Consider the following 23,351-nt stretch of genomic DNA (forward strand, 5'->3'; position numbering starts at 1 on the left):
TTTCCAGTCGTTATTACGCCATGATTGGGGAAAAGGATCTCTGTGTTGGTTATTTGGCGGCGTACTTTGTGGGGAGCCTGACTGAGTAATCTTTTTCTTTGCTTTAGTGCCGTTGGGTGCGTGGTGTGTTCTTGATTATACGTGCAATAGTTTTAGGCTTTCAACACGAGTTTCACAAGAGGTTGAGGTCTGCATTGATGTGGGCGGGTTTTACTGTGTGTTTTGGGCTGGAAACTGTCAGTCAGATCTGGCAACCCCTTGCAAGCATGGAGGACTTGTAGCAATCAGGGAGAGTGATTATAGCGTCTGCTCCTTTAAGGAGTGGAGCATTTCTCAGCGGGATATTTTAACCACTACCTTAATTAAGCGACAAGGGGACGTCAGGATGAGCGCTACTGATAGGGATAACCACATGAAATCAAATCCAGTTTAAAACAAAAAGCACCGACGCTAAGGGAAACGGCCCCTTGAAGCGAAAACAAGGCGCCGCTGTCTGAATTTAACATGACTAATTCAGTTTGAGCTCATCTGGGGATTTACGAGCGGCAAGCTCGAGTTCCTTCCACGCTGAGTGATGTGTGGAGCTGAATGAGACCCAAGCCGTGCTGCCGGAGCGGGCGTCAGCGTGTGGTACTCCCGCCTGTATCCCCCCCTTCACACCCCCCCTCCCCGCCGGGCCGGTGTGCCCTCCTCTTCCCTCCCCCGTTTACGAGTCATGATGGCGGAACTGTAAGGCTTCGGGACGAGCTGGAGTGCGCCGCCCGTCCTCGTTGAGCAAGTGTACATAGTAATTTATTTATTCGGGCAAATTTTTTACACTCCACCCCCCCACTCCCGCCATGACCCGCTGGATCCCCACTAAGAAGGAGAAGTACGGCGTCGGTAAGTGCTCGCCTTCAACTTGTTTTGGGCTCAGCCGACTGGACTCTCGGCAGCAGCAGCGGCGGCTCCTCCAACTTCAAAACAAACGAGAGTCGGGGAAAAGTTAGGAAACTGTTTTCACTTATTTTGCCCTTCGCGTATTAGGCATTAAAACTGAAGTTCAGCTTCTTTTTTTTTCTCCCCACACATGCAACGGAGCCCCCCCTTCCTGCTTGTTTGTGGCTGTTTTTTTTTTTTTTTTTTTTTTAGGGAAAATGCCAAGGCTGCACAGGGATCCGCAATAGGTGTTGTGGAAACATGGAAAAGAGCCAAGAGTTCAGAGAGCATACCAGTCATTCCTGAGCCTAATCTCACTGAAGAGAAGCGGTCCTAGTAACTAGGAAGAGAAATGATATTTTATTGCCCCCACCCCTCTAGGGTCTCCTATAAGTCCACATGGGGAGCGCCTTATGATTTATCCTTGTAGGTAGGGTACTCAAGTATTCGCTACATTTACACAGGGACTTGTAACATTACAGCCAACCCTGCACTGCAGCAGGTTTCTTGCTACTTTCTAAAAAAAAAAAAAAAAAAAGTTTCCAGTGTTTTGCAACAAGGTGCGGCTCTTTCACCTGCAATTGTGTCTGATAGTTTGTCTATTCATGCCCACAAGGTGAAAATCTGCTCAGCTCCCTCTATGAGCAATCCCTGCCTGCTTTTCTGCGTCCTGCACCGGGCCAGTCAGTAAGGTGGGTCTGGTTGCCTTGCGGTGTGGGTAAAGATTCGCTCTACCAGAGGGGGGCGCTAGACTTCATTCGGCGGGTTTAGGCATGAAATAAAACCAGAGACCGAGCTTGAAAGGGCTTCGAGCTAGAGTTTGAAATGTCTGGCTGTTCTTCACAACAAAAGACCCAAGGATGTAAAACATCTGCAAACAACTTAAAAAAAATCTAAATCAACGTGGCTCAGATCAGGACTTTGCTGAGGGTTGGTGTCCTGCTGGAAGGTCGTCCTGCGCCCAGTTTCAAATCTTTTATAACCTCTCTAATCTTTTCTTCCAGGGGGCCCTTGTGTTTAGCTCCCTTTATTTTACCAGCAACTCAAACCGACTTCTGTGTCCTTTCTCCAGAAAAGCAATCCCACAGCATAACGCTGCCACCACTAAGTCTCACTGGAGGAACGTGTTACGGGTCTTTGAGCGGCGTTAGTGTTCTGCCATACTCACTGTTTAGGAAAACGTTTGGTATTTACCTGACTGACCACTTCTTCATACAGCCCAGATTTGTGGGATGCATCACCAGTACTTATCAGTACATTTTTCCCACCTGAACTGTGTATCCCTGCAGCTCCTCCAGAGTTACCCTGGGCTGCTAATACAAAGGAGAACATTAGCTCTTCTCGGCAGAATTGTCAGTTTAGACGGTGGGACCATTCCGTGTTAGGTTGTGCCGTTTGTGCCATATTATTTCCCTTTCGGTATAATGGATCACATAGAGCTCTATGGGAAGCTTCGGATATTGTTTTAATACAGTTTTAAACCTCTCTACAGCTTTATGTCTGAGCTGTCTGCTGTTCTCTTTGAGTAATCCGAGCAAACGAGGGTGGATACAAATGCCCGCCACACTTTTCAGACCTTTATTTGCAAGGATTCTGAAAACCACGTTTTCCTCCCTTTTCAAAGCGCTGCTTCGGGGGCCGGTCTAATCACGGACAAATCCTGACAAAACTGCATCGAAGTTTGATGTTGTGTGAAACATTAGCGAGGGTGTGAATGCTGGTGCGAAGCGGTGTGCGGTTGCGTAAGTTTGTCTGTAGTTGTGTTGTGGGAGGAGCTGCAGAAAGGCCCTCTATCATGTTAACTGGTATTGTTTTATGGCCAGCACATGTAGGCTGGCTGTTGGCTTTGTTGGGTTGTGAATCAATAAAGCTTCGCCTTAAGTTGCACAGACTTTTAGCCTTCCTCTTTTTTTTTTTTTTTATTAACCTTCCCGGGTTTAGAAAGATTTATCCTTCTCCTGGGGGAATAAAAAGTGTAAAGGTGACAGCAGTGAAAACATCCCGGTCTAGAGGATCTTATCAGCAGGTATGAATGTGTACTCTGACCCGACTAACCTCTCCTCTCGACGGCATAAAGCGTTTTGAGCAAAGTCTCTGTAAGCTGCTGTTGCCACTGAAAGTATTTCAGGCCGTGATAACAGCCCTACCTCCTGGTTGTTATGTGACCTTGCGTAAACGGCGGATGTTCAGGAAATCTTTCATGACGGGCCCGTAGGTGTTGAGAAGCTGCTGGTCGTGCCGCCACAAAACTCCTCTCCCCCCCAGAAACGGGGCAGGAGTCAGCGACATTGTTCTTAATCTTCAAAATGCCATCGGACCCTGCACGGGGGCTTACATTTTTAATCCTATTATTGAACCTCGACTGCACTCGGAACACAGGCAGCAGCATCTTTGGGTGGAGGAAGAGGGTTTTTTCTTTTCCCCCTTATGTTATCCGACGCTATCGTTCAGATCAAGATTTCTAACAGGGAAATGTTGATAATGGGCGGCTAATCTTTTACGGGGAATCTGTGAAGAAGCCAAAAATGGGATGGCTGCCTAATTTTCCATCCGGGGGGGGGGGGAGCACAGCTCTGGAGACCCGGACGAAGTGCTGAAACCGTCGGGCCTTGGAACGAGACGGTGCATATGCGGCTCCAGAAGGGGCTCGGGATGAATCTCCTCACTTGATGCCATTTTAGCTGACTTGCTTTGAAAAAAACAACTGAATCTGTCGCCGTGGCAAACAAAGGAAGTGATTTTTTTTTTTCATAACAGACCTCTATTGTTGTTGTTGCTGATATTTGCCTGAAGCTAGGCATTTGTCACTACGTTAACCATCACAAGCGTGACACGCCCAGTTATGCAAACACGTCGTCACCATGCAGCCGAGTTTTCCAGACTTCAGAATTACAGCCTACCCTGTTACGTTACACAGTTTTGCATTGTAGGGTCCAGAGAGATTGCACGTTGACATGACTAAGCACCCATGAGTCATGAGAGAGAGCGTTGATTCTGGCTGGGTCTCCTTCATCGTTGTAACAATTACCACTTTATGAGAGCTTTGTCAAGCGTCGCTCTACTGACAGCAGAAAACAGGACTTTAACTGCCTCAATTTGTTGTTTTATGTACGTTTTAAAAATGAAAAAAGCAACTATATGTTTGCTATAAATGTTTTTTTTTTTTTTTAAGATTGTCCTTCAGTTATATGTTAAATATTTTTGCTCACTTCAGAGAACCGCTCTTCCATAAACAGCAGACCGTCCGTTTAAGTTGTGTCCGGTGTCTTTCCCACATCTGACGGCATAAGCAGCACTTGTTCCCGGTGCGCCGTGGTCCACTTGAGTTCCTCCTGGGGGTTCTTAACATTTTCTCCACTGCACTTGTCTTTTGAGAAGTGTGTGATGCGCTTCAACAGCTGCTCTCTCGGGCTGTGCTTATTGGCGCGACATCACAGCTAGTTGGTCTGCATTTAGCGTTGCAGCTGATGCGACATCTTCAGAGCGCCGGTGATGATCAACCCCAGTATGGCGGCTTTATGCCACAGCGCCAGAACCCATTGTTCTAGATGTTTACAAATACCAGGTTGTACCAAATCCAGCCAAAGCTGCAATCATTTAATGCAGTAACTCTCAGAATTATGTAATAATAAGGTATTCCTTTGGCAATGTTTGGAAGAGGAGATGATGGGTTCATGTCATTGAGACACTTGACGTCCTAATTTTCTGTTTGATCAGTGGGCATATAGTCATGTAAAAAATGATCAATATTATTTTAACTTTATGGAAAAAGATGTTTGTCTATTTTGAGTTATTTCTCTTCATCTTAACCTTCTTACCTTCTTATTATATCCAGTCATGGCTCCTAAATTGACAACTACATCAGCCAAACAGTAGCCTAAAGTCTCTGGATCTTGCCGCTCGGTGTGAAAATAACTGGAGTCCCTAACCGCGTGGCTGAAGATGCTTCAGCTCTCAGCCTTCCACACACAGGAACTTGCCAGATCCGTTCGTATTTCGCGTCAAAACCTCTATCAGACGTTGACTGTAACTTTTCCGGATGCCTTCCAAACTCGCTGAGTAACTTGGCTTTCTAATCTTGAAATCTATAAACGGAGTGCTCCAGGTGACTGGATGAGGGGTGCTGGTTAAATTACTATCCAGCTCAAGAGCAAAAAACTGGAAAGTGTGACACTCTGTGCAGCTTCTCTGCTACAACTTTCAACCGGTTCCAAGTGTGGCGTGAAATAAGGTCATATAAATTTAGTACTGGAAGTGTTCAAGTTCTAACTCCTCCGCATTTTATTTTTCAGACTCGGGTAATGTTTCTATCATCGCAAAAAAAATAAGGTCAGAATTGCCGGTGTTTCACAAACTACTTCCATTCTCCAGTGTTAAAATAGTGAGAGGTACTAAAGGTTTATGGATATTATCTGCAAAAAAAATACCTGAGCTTGCTCCTGGCTTACCGCACACATTGTACTTTCTTTTTTTGTTTGGTTTAACTAATGCCTTCCTGATTCTGCAGAAAAGCGAGTCACCGTAGACATGCCTGCATGCAAGTGTGGCTTTTTGTGTCACTGTGAGAAGGATGTGCGTTCTGTACTGATCACCGAATTAGATTTCTTTGAGCCTAATGATCTGCTGGTCATCCATAAAAACAGGTCAAGCTGAAAATTGAATGATTCTGGTCACCAGTCAAAGCGATTGGTGCATCCGGCATAAAGTAGCTCTGCTTGTCTTCAATATGCTCACACATGCCAATATTTACCAGATATTGACACACACGGTATTAACAGAGATATGAACGTTTTTTTGTCATAGTGTTTCACATTAAATCCGTCCCAGCTTTTCCATTTTCAGATCACTTAGACTTAGACTTAGGCAACTTTATTTGTCATTTTGTATACACAGAGTGCGTACAGAATGAAATTTCGTTGCATACAGCTTTGTAAATTGCAGTAAAAGTTAGATTACAGTTTTAGGTGCAGCAGTTTTAAAAGTAAACATATATTTAAAATACACTATAAAAACAATTGAAATGTAAACAATGCAGGAGAAGGTGCAGAATTGGGTTGTGCAAGGGCATTTGTGCAAGGATGCTTTTAAGGACTAAGAGTTCGGTAGCATTTATAATGCTAGATGGAGATGCAATGAAGCAAAGTGTGCAAATATGCAAATGTTGTGCAGAGTTTATGGGTTGTAGTTCAGCCGTTCAACAGCAGTTCAACAGTCTGATGGCAGCAGGGAAAAAGCTTTTGCAGAACCTGGTGGTCCTGCAGCGGATGGTGCAGAACCTCTTCCCAGAGGGCAGCAGGGAGAACAGTCCATGGTGGGGATGTGAGGGGTCCCTGATGATGTTACGGGATCAGGACACACAGCGCTGGGATTAAATGTCCTTAATGGAAGGGAGAGGAGCCCCGATGATCCCTTCTGCTGTCCTCACCACTCTCCTCACGTTCTTCCAGCCGGAGGCACTGCAGCCTCCACATCACACAGAGAGACAGCTGGTCAGAATGCTCTCTATGGTGCTTCTGTAGAAGGTTGTGAGGATGGGTGGTGGCAGGTGGGCTCTCCTCATCCTCCGCAGGAAGTACAAGCGTTTCTGTGCCCTCTTCACCAGTGATGTGGTGTTCTCAGACCAGCTGAGATTGTCCGTGATGTGAGACGTAACGTGAGATCAGTTAGGTCTACTAAAATTATTTCAGTTTGCTGAATGCCAGAATAGGAAGTGAGAAGTTTTAGGGGATCTTTTAGAAATGTTTCTTGAAATTAAGAAGTTTGCCCCTTTTTTTTACTATCTGGTAATATTGTGTTTTAAACTGTACGTCTTTGGCTATTCCTTCTGCAAGCTTCTAACTGTAGTTTGCTGGATTTGCGGCCCATTCCTCCTGACTGGTGTTACTGAGCAAGGTTTGTAAGGCTCCTTGCTCACAGACACCCACTCAGGTCTGCCAGAAATTTTCTGTGGGATTGAGATCAGGAAATTGTGATTGTCTCTTCAAACCACTGGCTTTGTTGTCCTTAAGCCACTAACCAATTTGGTGGCATCGCTGGGGAAGTTGCTTTTAAAAAGTAACTTTTGCCCATTACTCTTTACTTCTTATAAAAGTAATCGGTTACTATACTTAGTTACCATTTATGTAAAGTAAATTTGATCTTACTTGTTGTTACTTTTCTGTTACTTGACTTTGTGCAGAAACACATCTGCTTCTCAACATGTTGGCCTACAAAAAGTTGTGCTGTGGAGGACACAACAAGGATTTCTTTTGTACTCTGTATTATAAACAAACTCCAAACAGAGTACTTGACAAGAAATCGTTTGTCCTTGCACAACGTCATGAACATTTCAAAATGGCTTATATGTCCAAATAAATCATGCCTCAATCGAATCCAACAGGAAATCTAACATAAATAACATAAACATATCCTGCATTCAACTGGCCCTTCATAATCAATAAATAAAATAGCATAGTACAGCTTGGGGGCAGATACATTTTAGCCAAAATTAAATCAAGTACAACTTAAAACATTACTAAACACAGAATTGAAAAGGCTTTGTTAACTGAATGTGGCGGCCTTAGTCCCAGTGCATAATAGCAGAGGGAAAGCAGAGTTTTAGGAATAGTCGTGACTGGTGAAACATCTGTAAGGCACGGGCAGCAGGAAACCTGTACCACATCAGCAAAGAACGTGTGATAATACCTCATCAGGAGCAGTCTTTCAAAACGGCCATCTGCAAGTCTCTCTCCTGGGGCTAAGCACCAGCCCTCCTAGGCTGAACAGCCTTTCCGATAGATGGTGTGGCAGTGTTGTATTTACTGAATGCAGCTTTCACTCGGGGGAAACGATTAAGAACTTCCAACTCGGAAATCCGATCTCAAATAGTCTAGTACCTCTGAGTCTGCGCCAAGTAACATTGTGCCTTTCTCCTGCTTTCTCTGCTGGCTCTGCATCATTGGGGTAGAGTGCGACACGCCGCCATGAGAAGTGCAGCCGCCGCTTCTCTCTGCTCCGCCTCACCAATTCATCGGACTTTAAAAAGTAGCGTTGTGCCAAATTGAAAAAAATAAACTATGTTAGGTTACCAAATTTTCAGTGGTAAGGCGTTACAGTACTTTTAACACGAAAACGTGTTATGCGTTACTTTTTAACGCGTTACACATGACACCGTTTGGCGGTATGCTAAGGGTTATTGTCCATTTGGAAGACCCATTGAATACAAGTTTGGAGTTTAATTTTTTTCATTTTCTGTGATTACAGCACTTTTGTATTGCAGCGTGTCATGGCACGTTCATTGGTTTGCTGCGGATTTGACACTTGGCCACCGTACCTGAGAACACCATCCCAACAGTGGCTGACGGCTTGAGATGTAGCTTCAGCATTTTCAGAACACTGTTCCTTTTATTTTGTAAAGTGCAGCTGTCTCTTCTGCAGCAAAGAAACCAAACAACAAATCTAAACATGATGCTGCCACCACCGTACCTCACTGTTGGATGGTATTGTCAGGTACGGTGGCCCACAGGGGCAAATGTGCAGCAAGCGACTGACAGCCCCACTCACTGCAAAACATAAGTGCTTTTGAATCCCAGAAAATAAAATGATGAAAACTCCAAAACATACAAAAAACAAAAAAAAAAATGCAAATACCAAACACAACAGCACATAAAAAAGCTACAATATCAACCCCCCCTCCCCCCCAAAAAAAACAACAACAACAAAAAAAACAAAAAGAAAAACTGCCAGACCACCATGGGGAGTCAACCACCGAGTCAAATAGGAGCTAGACTTCAATAAAAACTGCAATGTGATTCGCAGAAGAATGTTGAAGGGAAGAAGGAAAAGGTATTTGCCCCTGCTGGCCACCATACTCAGGCTTTAAGGGTTTCCTCTTCTTACTCCAAATGTAACGGTGCTGTTCGTACTTGCATATAATTATTTGAAAACAAACTTTGCACCTTCAGGCGTTTTCCTGATATGTTGGCTGATTAATTTTGTCATGATGTCACACTAGGATGCTGTGTGTTTGAGGTGTAGCCTTTAAAATGCACAAACAGTTGTGACTCCATTTAAGTCAGATGTTGGGAATTGACCTACAATGTCATGACATCAAACAATTTCTCAAATTGTTTAAAGCCATAGTCATCTTGGTGTATGTAAACTCAGGGTTTGTCCCGGGACTTACAAAGTCTAAGATAAGGGAACTTTTTAAGTTAAAGGCCTTAAAAATCAAACCAAATTTATTTATGTACAAACGACTGCTGTTGGGCAAAATGCTGCACACAAAAAGAAAAACCATCAATGATAATTCAGTACAAACACTGTATAAATAATGGCCAGGCTGGCCTGGCTTACACCAACATATAGAGATAATAATCGAGTTGGGAGCTAATAAAAGCATGAATCACCCGTTCAAAATCATTAAAAGTTCAAAATGATTTCACTTAGGGTAAAAGTCTGTTTAAAAAAGAATATTTTTACACCAGAACCAATCTGTTTCTCAAGATTAAGACTAGAATCAAGAATTGCTCCAAGCATAAAGACTTAAAAATGACCAGATTTTAATCCAAGGTTTTAAATTTAGTTTGGTCAAGTGTACGTGGCAGATTATCTGTTATCACGGGTAGTTTAACGAAAACTGAATCGTCTTTGATAAATAAATTGATAACAATAAAAGTGACCCTTGTTAAAATGTATCGTATTGTTTGAAGTTTTCTGGCAATGTCAAGTTGATCTAAATTTCATTAATGCTGGTCTTAAAAAGCCTTAAAAAGGTCTTAAATTCAACTTAATGAGACCTGTAAGAACCCTGATAACAGTCTGACTTTGAAGAAAGTGGTTGAAGAACATCTCTTCTTCCTTATTGTGGAATTTAATGCATAGAAATAATTTGGTAATCCTAACGGGTCTAAGATTGGTAAAGTTTAGTCTAATTTCTATGTCAGATGTTGATAGAGAAAGTTGTGTTTTTGCTTCCTGGTGAGTTGATGCCTGTTTTCAACTGTAGCTAGATATCTTTTATAGGAATAAATTCAAACTCTGTGTCAGAGCTCATGATGTCTGATTGGTTGGAGTCAGGGATCCACCAACCACCTTCTCCTGTTGTTGCAAACAGCAACTGTTAAGCAAGGATTTTCTTAGGGCGTGCGATAATTCAGTAACAATATATATCGATTGATAATCGTATATCAATGATAGAAAAAAGGATCAATAATAAGTTCAATAGAATAACAGTTTTCCTTCCTTTTGCATTCTAGTCATGTAGGTTAATATTAGTCATTACATCCTTCCAGCCAATCACAACGCAGACCCAGGAACCAAGCTCCGCCCCCTTCAGAGTTCAGAGAGCACACGTTTTTTTTTTTTTTTTAAATTTCAAGTTTTGGTAAAAAGTGGGTTGAATGAAGGGTTGAGTTTGAATTCAGTGTCTGTGTTCTGTATATAAAAATAGGTTGCTAAGCAACAGCATAAAATGGCCAAAGCTGCACCCAAATATATGTTTTGAATTATTATAATTATTGAGAATTATAGATATAGATCAATTTGATTTCTATTTTATTGATATGTTTTTTTTCCTATATCGTCCAGCCCTAGATTTTCTTAGAAAATGCTTTTGCCGGATTAACCTTTTAAAATAAGATAATGTGCGTCCAACATGATTTTTACTTTAAACAATAATGATGTCTGAGAAGAAAGTAGCTTATTTTCTTTTTGACAAATCCAATTTGGCTTTTTAAACTAGAACAATCCATTTGTACCCAAACTCAAGTTCAAGATTAGCCCTAATTAACTCTTCGGCGAATCGTTGTCCCACAAAATGAATATAACCAAGGAAAGCGACCAAAAAGTCAATAAATTCCTTTTCAGTAGCCCTCTTTACACTGTTCAGGTAAACAGGAAGTGATAAGGCCTATCTCAATAAGAGTGGACTGTGGACATATCACCAGACAGGCCCCAATAAAGGGCCTCTTCAAGTAAAAATAATCGGAGAGCAAATTGGGATTAGGACATGCATCAATGACTCCTGCAGTGTGCACAGCCTATTGTTTGGTGGTGAATGCAACATGATAAGGATACCTTACACCTCCATATATGCAGATCTGCCTGTGTTTTGTTGCTGTGCTGAGATTTCTGCCCGGAACAGTCATTAGCATCGCAATGAGTGCACCATGGTTCTACTCACTGAGATCCGCTGAGTATTTTCAGCCACACTGTGACTTGAACATATTAAAAACATGCAAAGTATGTAAAAGAAAATAAAAAATTCACATGGTATTTCCTTCTTTTGCGTAGGAAAATGAATGTGATGTGTTTCAGATGTCCATGTCATCCATGAATCACAGTGATTAAATCTGAAGGCTCACCTTGCAGTGTCAGACCTGATTGCAGGTTGCAACTCAGAGATAACTGCTGACCTTGTGCCCAGCTTTAATAGGCTAACAAAGATGGAAAGCCAGTCATGATGATTAAAGCCTAAAATTATATTATATTTTGATATTCAGCAAACTACACTAAAGTGTCTTAACCCCCCCATCCCCTCTATTTAAAAGAGCCTTATATAATCCTCCCTTGACTAAAAGTTGCAGAAGGTTTTTTTTAAGGCAGAATTAAGAGATGAAGCTTCACACTGATCTAATTTTGTTCCTTTTTGCACTATTAGCTCTGAACTTTAGAGTTAACTCCCTGATATATGGGTATCCCTATAAGGCTTATTAGCTAAAGAACAGTTTTAGGAGCCACAGATCATCTTTGGCTGTCTAGACAGTAAGTGTGAGGCACAAGATGCTTCAACTGAGCCCTTTATTTTTTTTGAGGCATCCTGCCTAAGCAGAATTTGCTCAAGTACAAACTAATGTTTATCTAGTGGGGAAATTGTACCTCTGCCTGCTTTGCTAGCTGCTAATATCACTGCTCTTGCCTTGGGGATGCAAGAACAGAATACCTCTAAATATTGCCAAATGTGCAGTGCGTGACTATGATGTTGATAATATTACAGCGCAGTAAATATGTGATAAGTGATTAACTTAAACCCAGTGACGAATTGTAATGTCTGTCTATATCAGAGAATGGTGATGAGAGGAACAGATGCTAAATCAAAGTTTTTATGGCAGATTATGTATAATAATCGTCTTAATATTGTGAATTTTCAACTATTATGTTGTGTGATGAAAACTTAAATGTGCTTATAATAAATGTAGTGATGTTAAAAAAACTAATTTATCTTAAATGGTTTCAGGTCTATGGTAAGAGGCATTTGTGCAAATAATATCCTTAATGTTTTCTATATGTCTTTGTTACAAAACCAACCAACAAAACAAGCCCATCAGATAATAAATTAGTTTATTAAATGTGCTCATTGCAAATAATATTACACCTTTTGCTGTTCTGCTGTGTTAGATTAACATTAACAGTTTAACAAACTGAGATTAGCTGGTTAATTAGTCAGGCTATCTGCTCAGATATCCAACCTTCACTCAGGTGCTCTTAGTATGGCAACTGGAGTTTTAAACAGCATTATCTTAATTAGAGAGATGGGGAGAGGAGTGCTCCCTTTTGTTTTCACACCCTGACTGTCCAGAAATACTTCCAAAAAGCCAAGTTTGTCTTACTTGTAAACAAGAGTAAGGGGTAATTTCCTTCGTTTAGCTAACTGACTAGCAGTGGATAGCGACGGGTGGGTAAGGGACAACACACGGTTACTTACAGCCCGAGAAAAGGACTTTAAAATGTTGCAATGGGATGACATAAGATTTTTAGCTGGTTTGAAAGCATAACTGGTTAAAAACTTGGAATACCTTGGTAGTCAGCTGGTATCTAATCACCTGTTTAAGTGGCCTTTGGTAAAGAATAAAAATGAGTGAATAGTAACATGACTAGCAAGCATAGCTTTGTAGAAATGTTATAGTATGTGTCCACTAAAGCAGGCTGTGGTGCCTCCAGTGGTTCCTAACATAATTTTTGAATGCATATAAGAAAAGCTAAAATTGAGCTTTGCAATTTCAGAAATAAAACATCCACAGGGAATATATGCTCCTAGCTCAGCTTAGTGCCAGTTCTTTGGCACCTTAGCAGACTAGAGTATAATCTTTTTTTTTTTATCTGCTTGGTTTTCCGGGTCCCAGCGAAGCCTAAATTGGGCTTATTTAGATCACCTGCTGAGCAATAAAAAGTTTAGATGGGCCATAAATGTGATTAGAGCAATCTAGTTATATTATGGTCGTATTTTTTTTCTCTCTCACAGCCATCTGCCATTATCCCACTGTTAGAATAAACGGTCTCTTCCTTAGCTGATTAATTTCCTGTATGAAAAGTGCTCTAGCATGAAGTCCTCTGATAATGCCATAGAGAACAAAGGAAATGGTTTAAGTGCCATAATTCCCTTTTTAAAAATATAAGTGTTTGATTGCGACAATTGGTTAGGATTGATTAATGTCAGTGCTCAGCACCATGGATTGGCAGGTTGGATACTGAAAAAGGCTGGATGTATTTTCTTTTCATTTTATTTGTCGTTTCTGTTTGTGATTAAGAGGTTGGAAGGCCACGCAGTAAGTCTTTGGTGTGGAAGATGTTGGTGAAGCAAGAACAATCGAGGTTGCCGAATTCGAGTCTCAGGGAGGTGTTTAAAAATGAATTTAGATGAAGCATAAAGATGTAAGAAGGTATTAAAGAGGATGTCGAGACCGGTCTGCAGTTTATTCAGGCAACGAGAGAGCCAGAGAGAGTAATAGTTTTAATGGGTAACAGGAAGGCTGAACAGGGTTCTGTACCGTTGCTTCGTTCAGCTCTCTGTTCTTTCAACTTTTTTGTTATCGAATTGATTTTGAAATATTGACAGCCTTTTGAAAATCTTAAGGTAAAGGTAAAGATGTAAATGATCTATAAATAAAGGCATAATTTGCCGTTTTGTTAATGCTACCTGTGTTCTAACTGCTAATATGTTAAAGACTGTTCATATCCAATCTGTCTTTGCTTTCCCACACGTTAGTTTTCAAAACATGAATGACTGCTCATGGCAGGAATGTAAGGAGAACTATTTTTTGGTGCTATTGTTATATCTTAATATTTTAGCCTTCAATCAACAAATCAGTTTCGGTCTACAACCTGTATCAGGAGGTCAATGCTTTTCGACCTGAAGAGTTGAAATAGACGGGAGTGTGGTGGGGGAAGGGGTCTGTGGGATGGAGTCCTCTCAAGGGAAGCTGGTCCTCCATCTATTTCCTGTAGATGGTTTTTCAATGCCTGGTCTTCCTTTTTAGTTCCTTCTTCCCAGCTCTCTGCTCCTCTTTGTTTCTGGATCTGAAGCCCCTCTTCTTCTCCTTGAGGAGACACTTTGTTTCAGGTACAATCCAGATTGTTATTGGATAAACATCGTAGCTTCATGACGTGCACAGCGTTGTCTTACCAGAAGGCAACGTAGTCTGTGACACAGTCTGTGGTGCCGTAATCGTCCCCAGCATGAGAAGCACCAAGCTCATCCCACACAGCGGAAGCTGAAACAGTCCCTCAGAGCTTCTTCAGTATTCTCAGACCAACCCTTCACTGTGTGAGTGTGTCACAGCTAGTTCTCTGTGTGCAAGAGGTTTTTAAACACAGGCTGGAGATGAACCAGGTTGTGGTGTGAGCCTCCCCAGGGTAGGGAAGTGGTGAGTTACATGCCTCCTTGATGTTGGCATACAATAAGCCCAGTGTTTCATTGTCTCTGGTATGGCAGGTAACACATGCCCCTTTTCCATTGCCATTGTCTCCACCGCATGACACTTCTCGCCCCACCCGAGCTCCGCTCCACTGTATTCCTGTTGGTTTCCCACAGACCTGGTAGGGTCCGAAGGCTGGTGAATGCCTCTCACACTGCCGGTGTTCTGGGACCTGGCTGCTATTGATTATCTGTGACATTAATACTGTAAAGAAATCTGTGTGAAATGGGTGGCATGAAAACGTAATTAAGTCATAAATAAAAAACATCAATAAAGCAAAAAACACAAGTATTGTTTGTAGTATTGAATATGCAACAATGTCTTGAATCATTTTTAAGTAAAAAATAATCCACCGGGATACATATGGGGACCATACATCAGCCTGAACTCATAAATAGGGCTAACAGCTTCTCTCTGCCTGGTCAGGTACTGGAGGGGGACTAGTGTTGCCGGTAGCATCTATGTAACCGGAGATGGGAAGTCAGCCACAAAATTCAATCAAAGGACGTGCGGCTTGTCTTTTTTCCTTTATGGTCGATATTTATACCATTTAATTACGGAGTATAAGTAAAGATTACACAAACTATTATTCTGTATGTGATGTGGAGATTATAAAGAAAAGTGACCGAAATCGAAACAGGCAGCAGTTGTTAACCTGACTCCGCCAGATGGATTTGCTCCGCATATCCATCTGGAAACCTTCCGTTGAAGTAATTTTGGGAAGGGGCAAAAATACTGGTTAACAAAGCATATGACGTACTAACAGCGACGACGAAAACACAACCACAAGCTCTTGCCGAAACCAGTCGGGAGACGAGCAAAAACATCTTTTCCTCTGAGAAAAGCCTCCAGAGCGGTTCTCTTCTTTCAGTGAAGAAATACTCTGTAATTCCGATAAAACTTGCTCGATAGCCACGATAACGCTAGTTTCATCGGCTGAAGCCGCCATGGTCTTTAGACTGAACTGTCGCGCTTCTCGTTGCGTCACACCTCAACCCGCCTCAAAGCCAACGCTGATTGGACGTTTGTTTGGTGAACTGCTCCAAATTTTCTTTAACGGAAAGTAGCCAGACTGATCTGCGAGTGAAACCTTGAAAGCTTGTGAGATCAGGATGGTCTCACGAGGCTAAGCGGTTGTTATGAGCCGATAGAATCCTGATCGGTGCAGCTCCAGATGTTGCAGTGTTTTGCACCAACAAGGAATCGGTTCTTCCATCTCAATATTTCTTCTCATTCCTACTTCTTACAAGTGCACACATTTGGTTTGCTGTGTTTGACACATCCCCGGATAAGACTAGGTTTTCCTTTTTTTCTTTTGGCCAAACACTCCGCATAGTTTGAAGAATTATCTTGCCTATTTTCAACATCCTGGAATAAATTGAACTGTTTTATAGATAAGTCTGAACATTTGGCTCTGTAGAGACGTAATCTACGCACATACAGATGAAAAATGGTGGTTGTTATTTTTGTTACAAGCAGCACATGCTTCCCTCATTAGTAGCTTTATTCTTTTTTTTCCAAGTCGTGTGCTAAAAGCTGCTCTTGTATTTCCAGTCTGGTAAAGCACACATATTTTTTTTTCTAGCTTATAGTAGTGTCCACCATTTCAGATTAAGTTTTATAAGTTCCTATCATGGAATGCCAATTACATGTTTTACTTTCCCCCTGAGCTGGCAATAAGAACATTAGATTCTGGTCATATTGTGTTAACGCTGATTTACTGCCAGCTGCCGCTCAAACCGCTCAGCCATGGTGTTCCTTAATTGTTGTCTAATCTGCTTCGATGCTAAATGATTTAGAGTGAATCAGGCTGACTTTGATGTAACATCAGTATGCACATAAAGCTGAACCTGTGCCAGTAATGCTTTATTGGAGTGTACAGGAGGGGCTACGGGCTGTGCATTTGAAGTTTGAACGGAAGACCGTCTCTCTCTCTCTCTCCAAGAGCTGCACAGATGAGCTGCGACGCCTTCGGTTTAAACAGCGTGGCAGCCCATCGTGCTCCGCTGGGCTGCCACCACGGGCTCGCTGCCACGCCGTTACCAGGGCCCAGACGCCGTGTCAAGTTGGTGAATGGACCATTGTCACTCCTGGCATGGCTGGAGGCAGATGTCTTTGCTCCACTATAATTTCCCGGTGATTCATGCGATTGTCTGCATTGTGAGGGAATCATTTCCGACGTTCATCTCTTTAAATTATGAATGAAAATTTAGAAAAGGTTATTTGTTTAATTTGATGCGCAAGATTTTATGTTAGTTCACCCTATCACTTGATGACTCAATGAGGGATCTCGCAATTACTTCCTGATTATGCTCACTTGCGGACATGCATGCAGAAGACTGCCTGCGTCGCACATTAATGTAATTAGGTCATAGTAACGCAACATCCACCACAACAGCACAAATGGGAACGGTCCAAACCAAAGATGTTTCACATTATGGGAAAGTAAACCAAACTTATTCTTAAAGTGAATCTAAAAGCTGAGTTTGAATTGGGATATAGGGACAGTTGTCGGTGAATGTGCGTTTCAAGGCAAACTAGTGCAGATCTTACTCTGAGAAGGAAGTCATGGAGAGGACGCATAGACAAGTTCACTGATCTGTCAAATGTATGCATTCAAGCTGAGGTGTGATGAGCTGAGCCAGTTGAAGCGTGCTGAGAAATTTGGCCTCCAGTAACAAGCATTATCACCATGCAAGTCAGGGCATGGCTCTGCTCATAGTTTCTGTGCCGCTCTGCGAGATTAAGTGGCTGACTGCGCGGCCGTGGCCTCTTCAAGTCAAGACACAGGCACCGAGTTGCGGTATTGTTTTTAAGAGGGGTTCTCTTTCGCAATGTTTGGTTTGGTTTGCATGTGCAGGTTTGTGTGAGTGATCCCTGCCATAAATGTGCAATGTAGAGGTAGGAGTAAAAATAGGGAGAAAGGTGTTGCCTTCAGCAACGTTAGTAGGTGAAAGCGGGACTGGGCACCAGGACAGCGTTTGGAGGCGTGTCGTTTGGCAAAAGTGAAATCTTGAAATCAGTAGAACGATTTAACAAAGGCCACGCCTGTGTGAAGACGGATGATCAAACACTATCAGCTCATAGGCTGCTTACCGGAATCAGGCCATACCAAGGTTTTAAAAACTTATAGTTTAAAAACTGCTAAAGATTTTTTGTCCTACGGTTTAAAATTCTGTTATTGAGAGGCCAGAGAAATGGACTAAGTGACAGGAAGCCATGCCCGACGTATAGTGCCACAGTACTGGCCCCACCTGTTGCTGTGCATCACCAGCAGGCACAAGACAGTTATCGATAACAAAGCTACTGCAAAACTGCAACACTTCCTACTGTTTAAAGGAAATACCCAAAAGAAAGCACCATAGTAGTTGGGAGTGATTTTTCTGGATCGTCGAGTGAAACTGTTTCGCCCCTCCCCACCTGTTTCTGCACACTGCTGCTCAGCTGATTGAAATTAGGCTTCATCACTTTACCCCTCGCTTTGCAGGAATGATGTTGAAACTAAAGGAGGGTCACTCTGAGTCTCTCAGGAAAGGCCACTCTCAGTTTTAAAACTACAGTTGGCAAGTTTTGAGCCGCTTGGCAAGCTGCTTTGAATAAAAACAGATTATGTAGTACATTAACGTGAAGTTCTGTTGTTTGGGAGTATTCCCTGTGGCAAAAGCCACTGACCATCACAGTAAAACATTAGCTGGAAAACTATGAGTGACTAGTCTCTTAAGCAGCCACTGCTGGCTTTGTTGGAGCAAATAGTCTAATTAACCAGCTAGTATCACTTTGGTATAAAAGACAAAAGGGTAAAACACTAAGAATGTTCTCTAACATAAGTAATATGTTTATTTGAAAGCCACAAATTTGCCATTTAGTTGTGATGTAACAATACAAGTTGCTTAGGAGACAAGATGCACATTATTAGGGTCACAAAAATAGATGAGATTGCAACAGTTTTTTTGGGAAAATTAAATAATTTATACATTTATTCACCAATAGATTTCTAGACTTTAGAGATTTAAAAACTGTTTTAAAGAATCTGTTATCAGAGTAGAATATTGTATGCTAGGTTTGACCAGCCTGTTGTTTTATTTTTTAAGATGTTCTCATTGTAATGTTGCGTTCAGATAGAACGCCATTTGAGCTTCAGGGGCGTCTGGCTCTCAAGGTGGGCACACGGTCATGGGGCGTCGAGAGGTTCTGAGGCACGTCTCATGCGCCTGGCACGGCATATTTTGCGCAGCGTGTTTTGAGATTTCAAACGTCAATGCACGTCAGAAGCAGCAGACACAGGAGTTGGGAAATCTGAACTTTTGTATTTTATTGTGGGATGGAAACTACCAGGAAGAAGAACCCGGGAAATCCCACAAAGTGAAGACAATGGAGGTCAAACTTATTGTCACGGTTTATCTGCTGAATCCAGACACGGCACAGAGGCGCCCGGTGGCGATGTTCTTTTGCTTTGTTCAGCAAATAAAGCCAAGACGCTCTCTCAGTAGCATCTGCCATTGTACACCTGCTGCCATTGCTCAAATCATGTTTGGTCTGAACGCAGCATAAGGGGGTGACAATGCAAAAAAATACATTAAAAGGCTTTTTTCTCTTTTTAATGTTAGAATAGTTGTACAGAGTTCTTGAATCTCAAGATCTTAAAAAATCTCTGTTCAGTATGAAATGATTCAATTTGTTTGGATCAGTTTGTCAGATGCTAACTTTAGCATCATTAGCGGCAAACAGTTAGCAGACTCAATGTTCTCATATTCCTTACAGAACATTGGTATCTTGTCTATTCAATGATTGATCTTTTTTCTACCAAGTACCAAAAATGGTGCCACATGGAGACTTGAAAGCGCTACTTACACAGTGGCTTACTCAGCCAGACCAAAAGTAGCTTTTATTCAATGGTGCAAACAACAACTCAAGAGCTATTTCCTTTTTTACTTCAAAATAAGAGTCTCATGTAGAGATTGTCAAGCTTAACACACTCCCCTCTCCATCCTGGGCCAATAATGATATCTTAAACTAAAATGTCTTTAGTTTAAGTTTTTATGAAACAGACTTTACTCTGACAAACATTTTTACCAAAGTACTCACTGTATTTTGTAATTATTTTAATATTTTTGCTTGCGTCTCTGTATAACAATTAAATTAATGATAAATGCAATACTCAACATGTTACATTGTTTTAGTAGCAGTAGTTATTAACAACTTTTTTGTTATGGATAAAATTTTTGTCAAAATAGCATGAAACTGATTTTTCTTTTTTTTGAAAGTTATCACACATTGCTGCCTTATGCCTATTCCCAGCTTCACAGTGTAGCACCCTGCTGTATTTCTGCCCAATGAAAAGCTTCAATTGAAAATAGTCAAAAGGCCTCAGACGCCTGAGTCACTCAAGCTTGCTTGCTGTTCCAAAAACCAGACGAGGAATAAATCAAAGCTTAAGATCCTCTGTAGTGCAACAACAAGGGTGAATTGCCTTGATTTGCTGGTGAGAAACTGCGGACCACTCAGGCACAACCTTTTTTTGCTTCACTGTGCTGGAATTGATTGAGGGGGGATTTTTCTTTAATCCAAAAGTTTTTGAGAAGGAAAAAAAAATCTGCCATCAGAAAAAAAATAATCTGTGAGCAAAATTATTATTTTTTTTTAATTTTCACAATAATAAAACAGTTATTCTTTATCCCTTAGCAATCTACAATTATGATCCCAAAGGCGAGCAGGAGCTGCGTCTGCAGGTGGGGGACACGGTGCACATACTTGAAAAGTTGGAAGGTGAGTGGCAGGCCATAACATATCCCAGTTCACTACTCTGAAACATGCAAACACACGATCTTAGGAAAAAGTTGTCTGCAGTCTGCTGTGCCTCCACTCCATGTTGCCCTCATTCTTGTCTTGTCCGATTTCTTTTCGTCCCCCTCGTCAATTTCAATCTCCAGGCTGGTATAGGGGCTACACTCTTAGAAAGAAAACACAGAAGGTACGGCCATCACTAGAGCTATATTGGGCTATAACCAAGACTGTGATGTGGATGTATATACTGATACTTCCTGATTGTTTCCTCAGGGCATTTTCCCGGCTTCCTACATCCACTTAAAAGAGGCCACCGTCGAGGGAATAGGGTGAGATCACAAATCAGCAAGCACTCCATTTTGATGATAATCTACTTTGCCTTTAGTTTGCCTTGTTGTCTTTTTGTCTGCCACTAGCACGAGCACTACACTTGTAATTATCATAAGTAAGAATTCAGTAATGCTTCTCTTGGCTGTGCTGTCCAACTGTTTACAATGTAAAAAAATGCACGAGTCAGTCACGATTATAAGGCATGATCTGTTAGCAATGAGCTACTCTCCTAATATCTTACTACATTTTTTTTTTCTTGTGGCTTAAAGCCAACAGGAAATGATTATTCCAGCAGATTTACCCTTGGTGCAGGAGATAGGGGCTACCCTCAGGGAATGGGTGCAGATATGGCAAAAACTCTATGTGGTACGTGTGGATCTCTCTGTTACTAGTACACAGTTCTCTCACTTTTAAGATTTCCTTTTTTTTGTGGAGAAAAGTGTTACTGCTGTTCTTTCCTCTGAAGAACATCTTATTTACAACAAAGTGTATACATGTTTTTCTGACAGGCAAACAAGACAACCCTGTTCAGGGGTGTGCAGCAGATGGCCTACAGCCTCATGGAATATCGATCTCAGATAGTATCAGGAACGCTGCCCAAGGATGACCTTGTGGAGCTCAGGAAGAAAGTCACAGCAAAGATTGATTATGGAAACCGGTACGGCTGCTGCTCTTTCAATGGGCTGAAAAGAAACGACTCCTCCTGGAAGAATGGCAAAGTTATTCAGTGCTGGGCACATTTTTTTTGGCACTCAGTTAAAGTTGGGTAAAAAGCTGTTAAAATAAACAAATCCTTTAATGCATTACCATAATCTCACACTGAAGATATTTGAAAAATCTAGTCTTTAATTTGAGTTCATTTGCAGTTTCTTGCAAGTGTTGATACTTTCTACTTTTTTGACATCCTAAGAAACAGCCTTCAGTGTATTGAAATGGTATATATATGTTTTTTATAGACCAACAAAAAGTAGTGTATGATTTAGTAGTAGCTCATAAAGTAAAAGGAAAAAGGATACACAGTTTTCCCAATTCTTTATCCAAATAAGAAACTAAAAAGTATGAAATGCTTTTCTATTCACACGCCTTTACTCTGCTGCCCCTAAATAAAATTCTGCAACTGATTTCAGAGATCATCTAATTAGTAAACACAGTCTAGCCACCAGTGATTTAATCTCAGCCTAATTATGGCTGTACTAAGCTACAGAGTTTTTAAAAGGGAACATCAGGGGCACCATGAGGATAAAGGAACACAGGAGACAGGTCAGGGAGAAACTTAAAAAAAAAAAAAAAAGCAGGACTCAGGAGGAACTGCAGTGATCCACTGCTCAGGTAGAAACTGACAGGACAACTGTTCGCTATGCACACCACAAATCAAGCCCTCCATGGAGTAATGGTTCCAAGAAAGCTATTACTGAGAGAACGTCATAAGAAGTAGTGCTGTTATCAGCTTGCCTCAAACCATGCAGGGGACAAAGCAATTGTGGAAGAAGATTCTCTCTAATCAGATCACAAAAGCAAAATACTTTGTGTGGTGGAAAACTAGAGCTACACATCAACCTAAAAAAAAAACACCATCCACGTAGTGGTGGCAGCATCATGCTGCATTTCTTCAGCATAGAAGCTGATCCGGGTTGCTCAGCCAGAGCAACAATGGAATAACTCGGATCAAAGCCTATAATTATGCGTTTTAATAGCCCAATCAAAGTTTAAATGTAGTTGCCCCTGGGTCTTTTAAAACATATTGGAAAATCTACAAACAGACACCGCACACAAAGCCAACCATCCTGCAAAGACTAGCTCAGGGCCCAGAGCTAAATCCATTGCAATAAAAGCTGTATTTATTCTAAGACTTTTTACCCATTTGTACCAGGGGTGTCAGTAAAGGCTTTCAATACTGTATACGCTGAAGTCACAACTCTCATTGAACTCCACTAATGCTGATGGATCCTCTGTGCTGAACAGGATTCTGGGGTTGGACCTGGTGGTTCGAGATGAAGCGGGAAACATGCTGGATCCGGGCCGGACCAGCACCCTCAGCCTGTTTCAGGCCCACGAGACGGCATCCCGCAGCGTGGACGACAGAATACGGGAAGAGAAGGCATGCCTCCCGTCTCTTTTTGAGTCACAGTCACTTTATTCAGTTGCTGCTGGCAGCTTCAGTTAAGGTTTCACTCTCGATCACTGACTCGTTTCCATGCAGACGAGACAGCAAAACATGGAAATGAGGCGGCAGACCCTGTTCGGCTCGGTGCATACCTACAGCCTTCTCATGAACCTGAAAAACTTTGTGTGCAACATCGGGGAAGATGCTGAGCTGCTGATGTCGCTCTACGATCCCGACCAGTCAGAATTTATCAGGTTCGTGAGCACGAGTATTGCTCAGAGTCGATAATTTACCTGTTATTGGGTGTTAATCCAGTGTAAAATGGTCTTTTGTATTTTTAAAGCCACACAATAATACTACTTCTCCTGCTCTGTCACTTCTCCGCAAAAGTTACATCATGATAAATTCAGAAATTCTTTCAGCTATGAATAATAAAAACCTGTAAAGGATGTTCATTACTGTCATCCAGCTCTGTACTTGATGTAGCAAGTTCAGCAGTGCATAAAATAAATATGCGTAGGGTGGAATAATCTAAGGAAATG

At 41.7% G+C, this 23,351-nt stretch overlaps 1 protein-coding gene across 1 annotated transcript in view; it reads left to right on the forward strand.

The window, feature by feature from the left end:
• The first annotated feature begins 320 nt into the window (after window positions 1-320).
• Window positions 321-23,351, forward strand: part of dock5 (dedicator of cytokinesis 5) — a 75,864-nt gene continuing 52,833 nt past the window's right edge. The window contains exons 1-8 of the mRNA XM_036144568.1: window positions 321-882; window positions 20,274-20,357; window positions 20,522-20,562; window positions 20,649-20,704; window positions 20,975-21,071; window positions 21,215-21,363; window positions 22,668-22,803; window positions 22,906-23,063. Of these exons, the coding sequence (XP_036000461.1) occupies window positions 840-882; window positions 20,274-20,357; window positions 20,522-20,562; window positions 20,649-20,704; window positions 20,975-21,071; window positions 21,215-21,363; window positions 22,668-22,803; window positions 22,906-23,063 (764 nt within the window). The 5' untranslated portion in view covers window positions 321-839. The remainder of the gene's footprint in view (window positions 883-20,273; window positions 20,358-20,521; window positions 20,563-20,648; window positions 20,705-20,974; window positions 21,072-21,214; window positions 21,364-22,667; window positions 22,804-22,905; window positions 23,064-23,351) is intronic.

Source organism: Fundulus heteroclitus, chromosome 12 (assembly GCF_011125445.2).
Source record: "Fundulus heteroclitus isolate FHET01 chromosome 12, MU-UCD_Fhet_4.1, whole genome shotgun sequence".
Lineage (NCBI taxonomy): Eukaryota > Metazoa > Chordata > Actinopteri > Cyprinodontiformes > Fundulidae > Fundulus > Fundulus heteroclitus.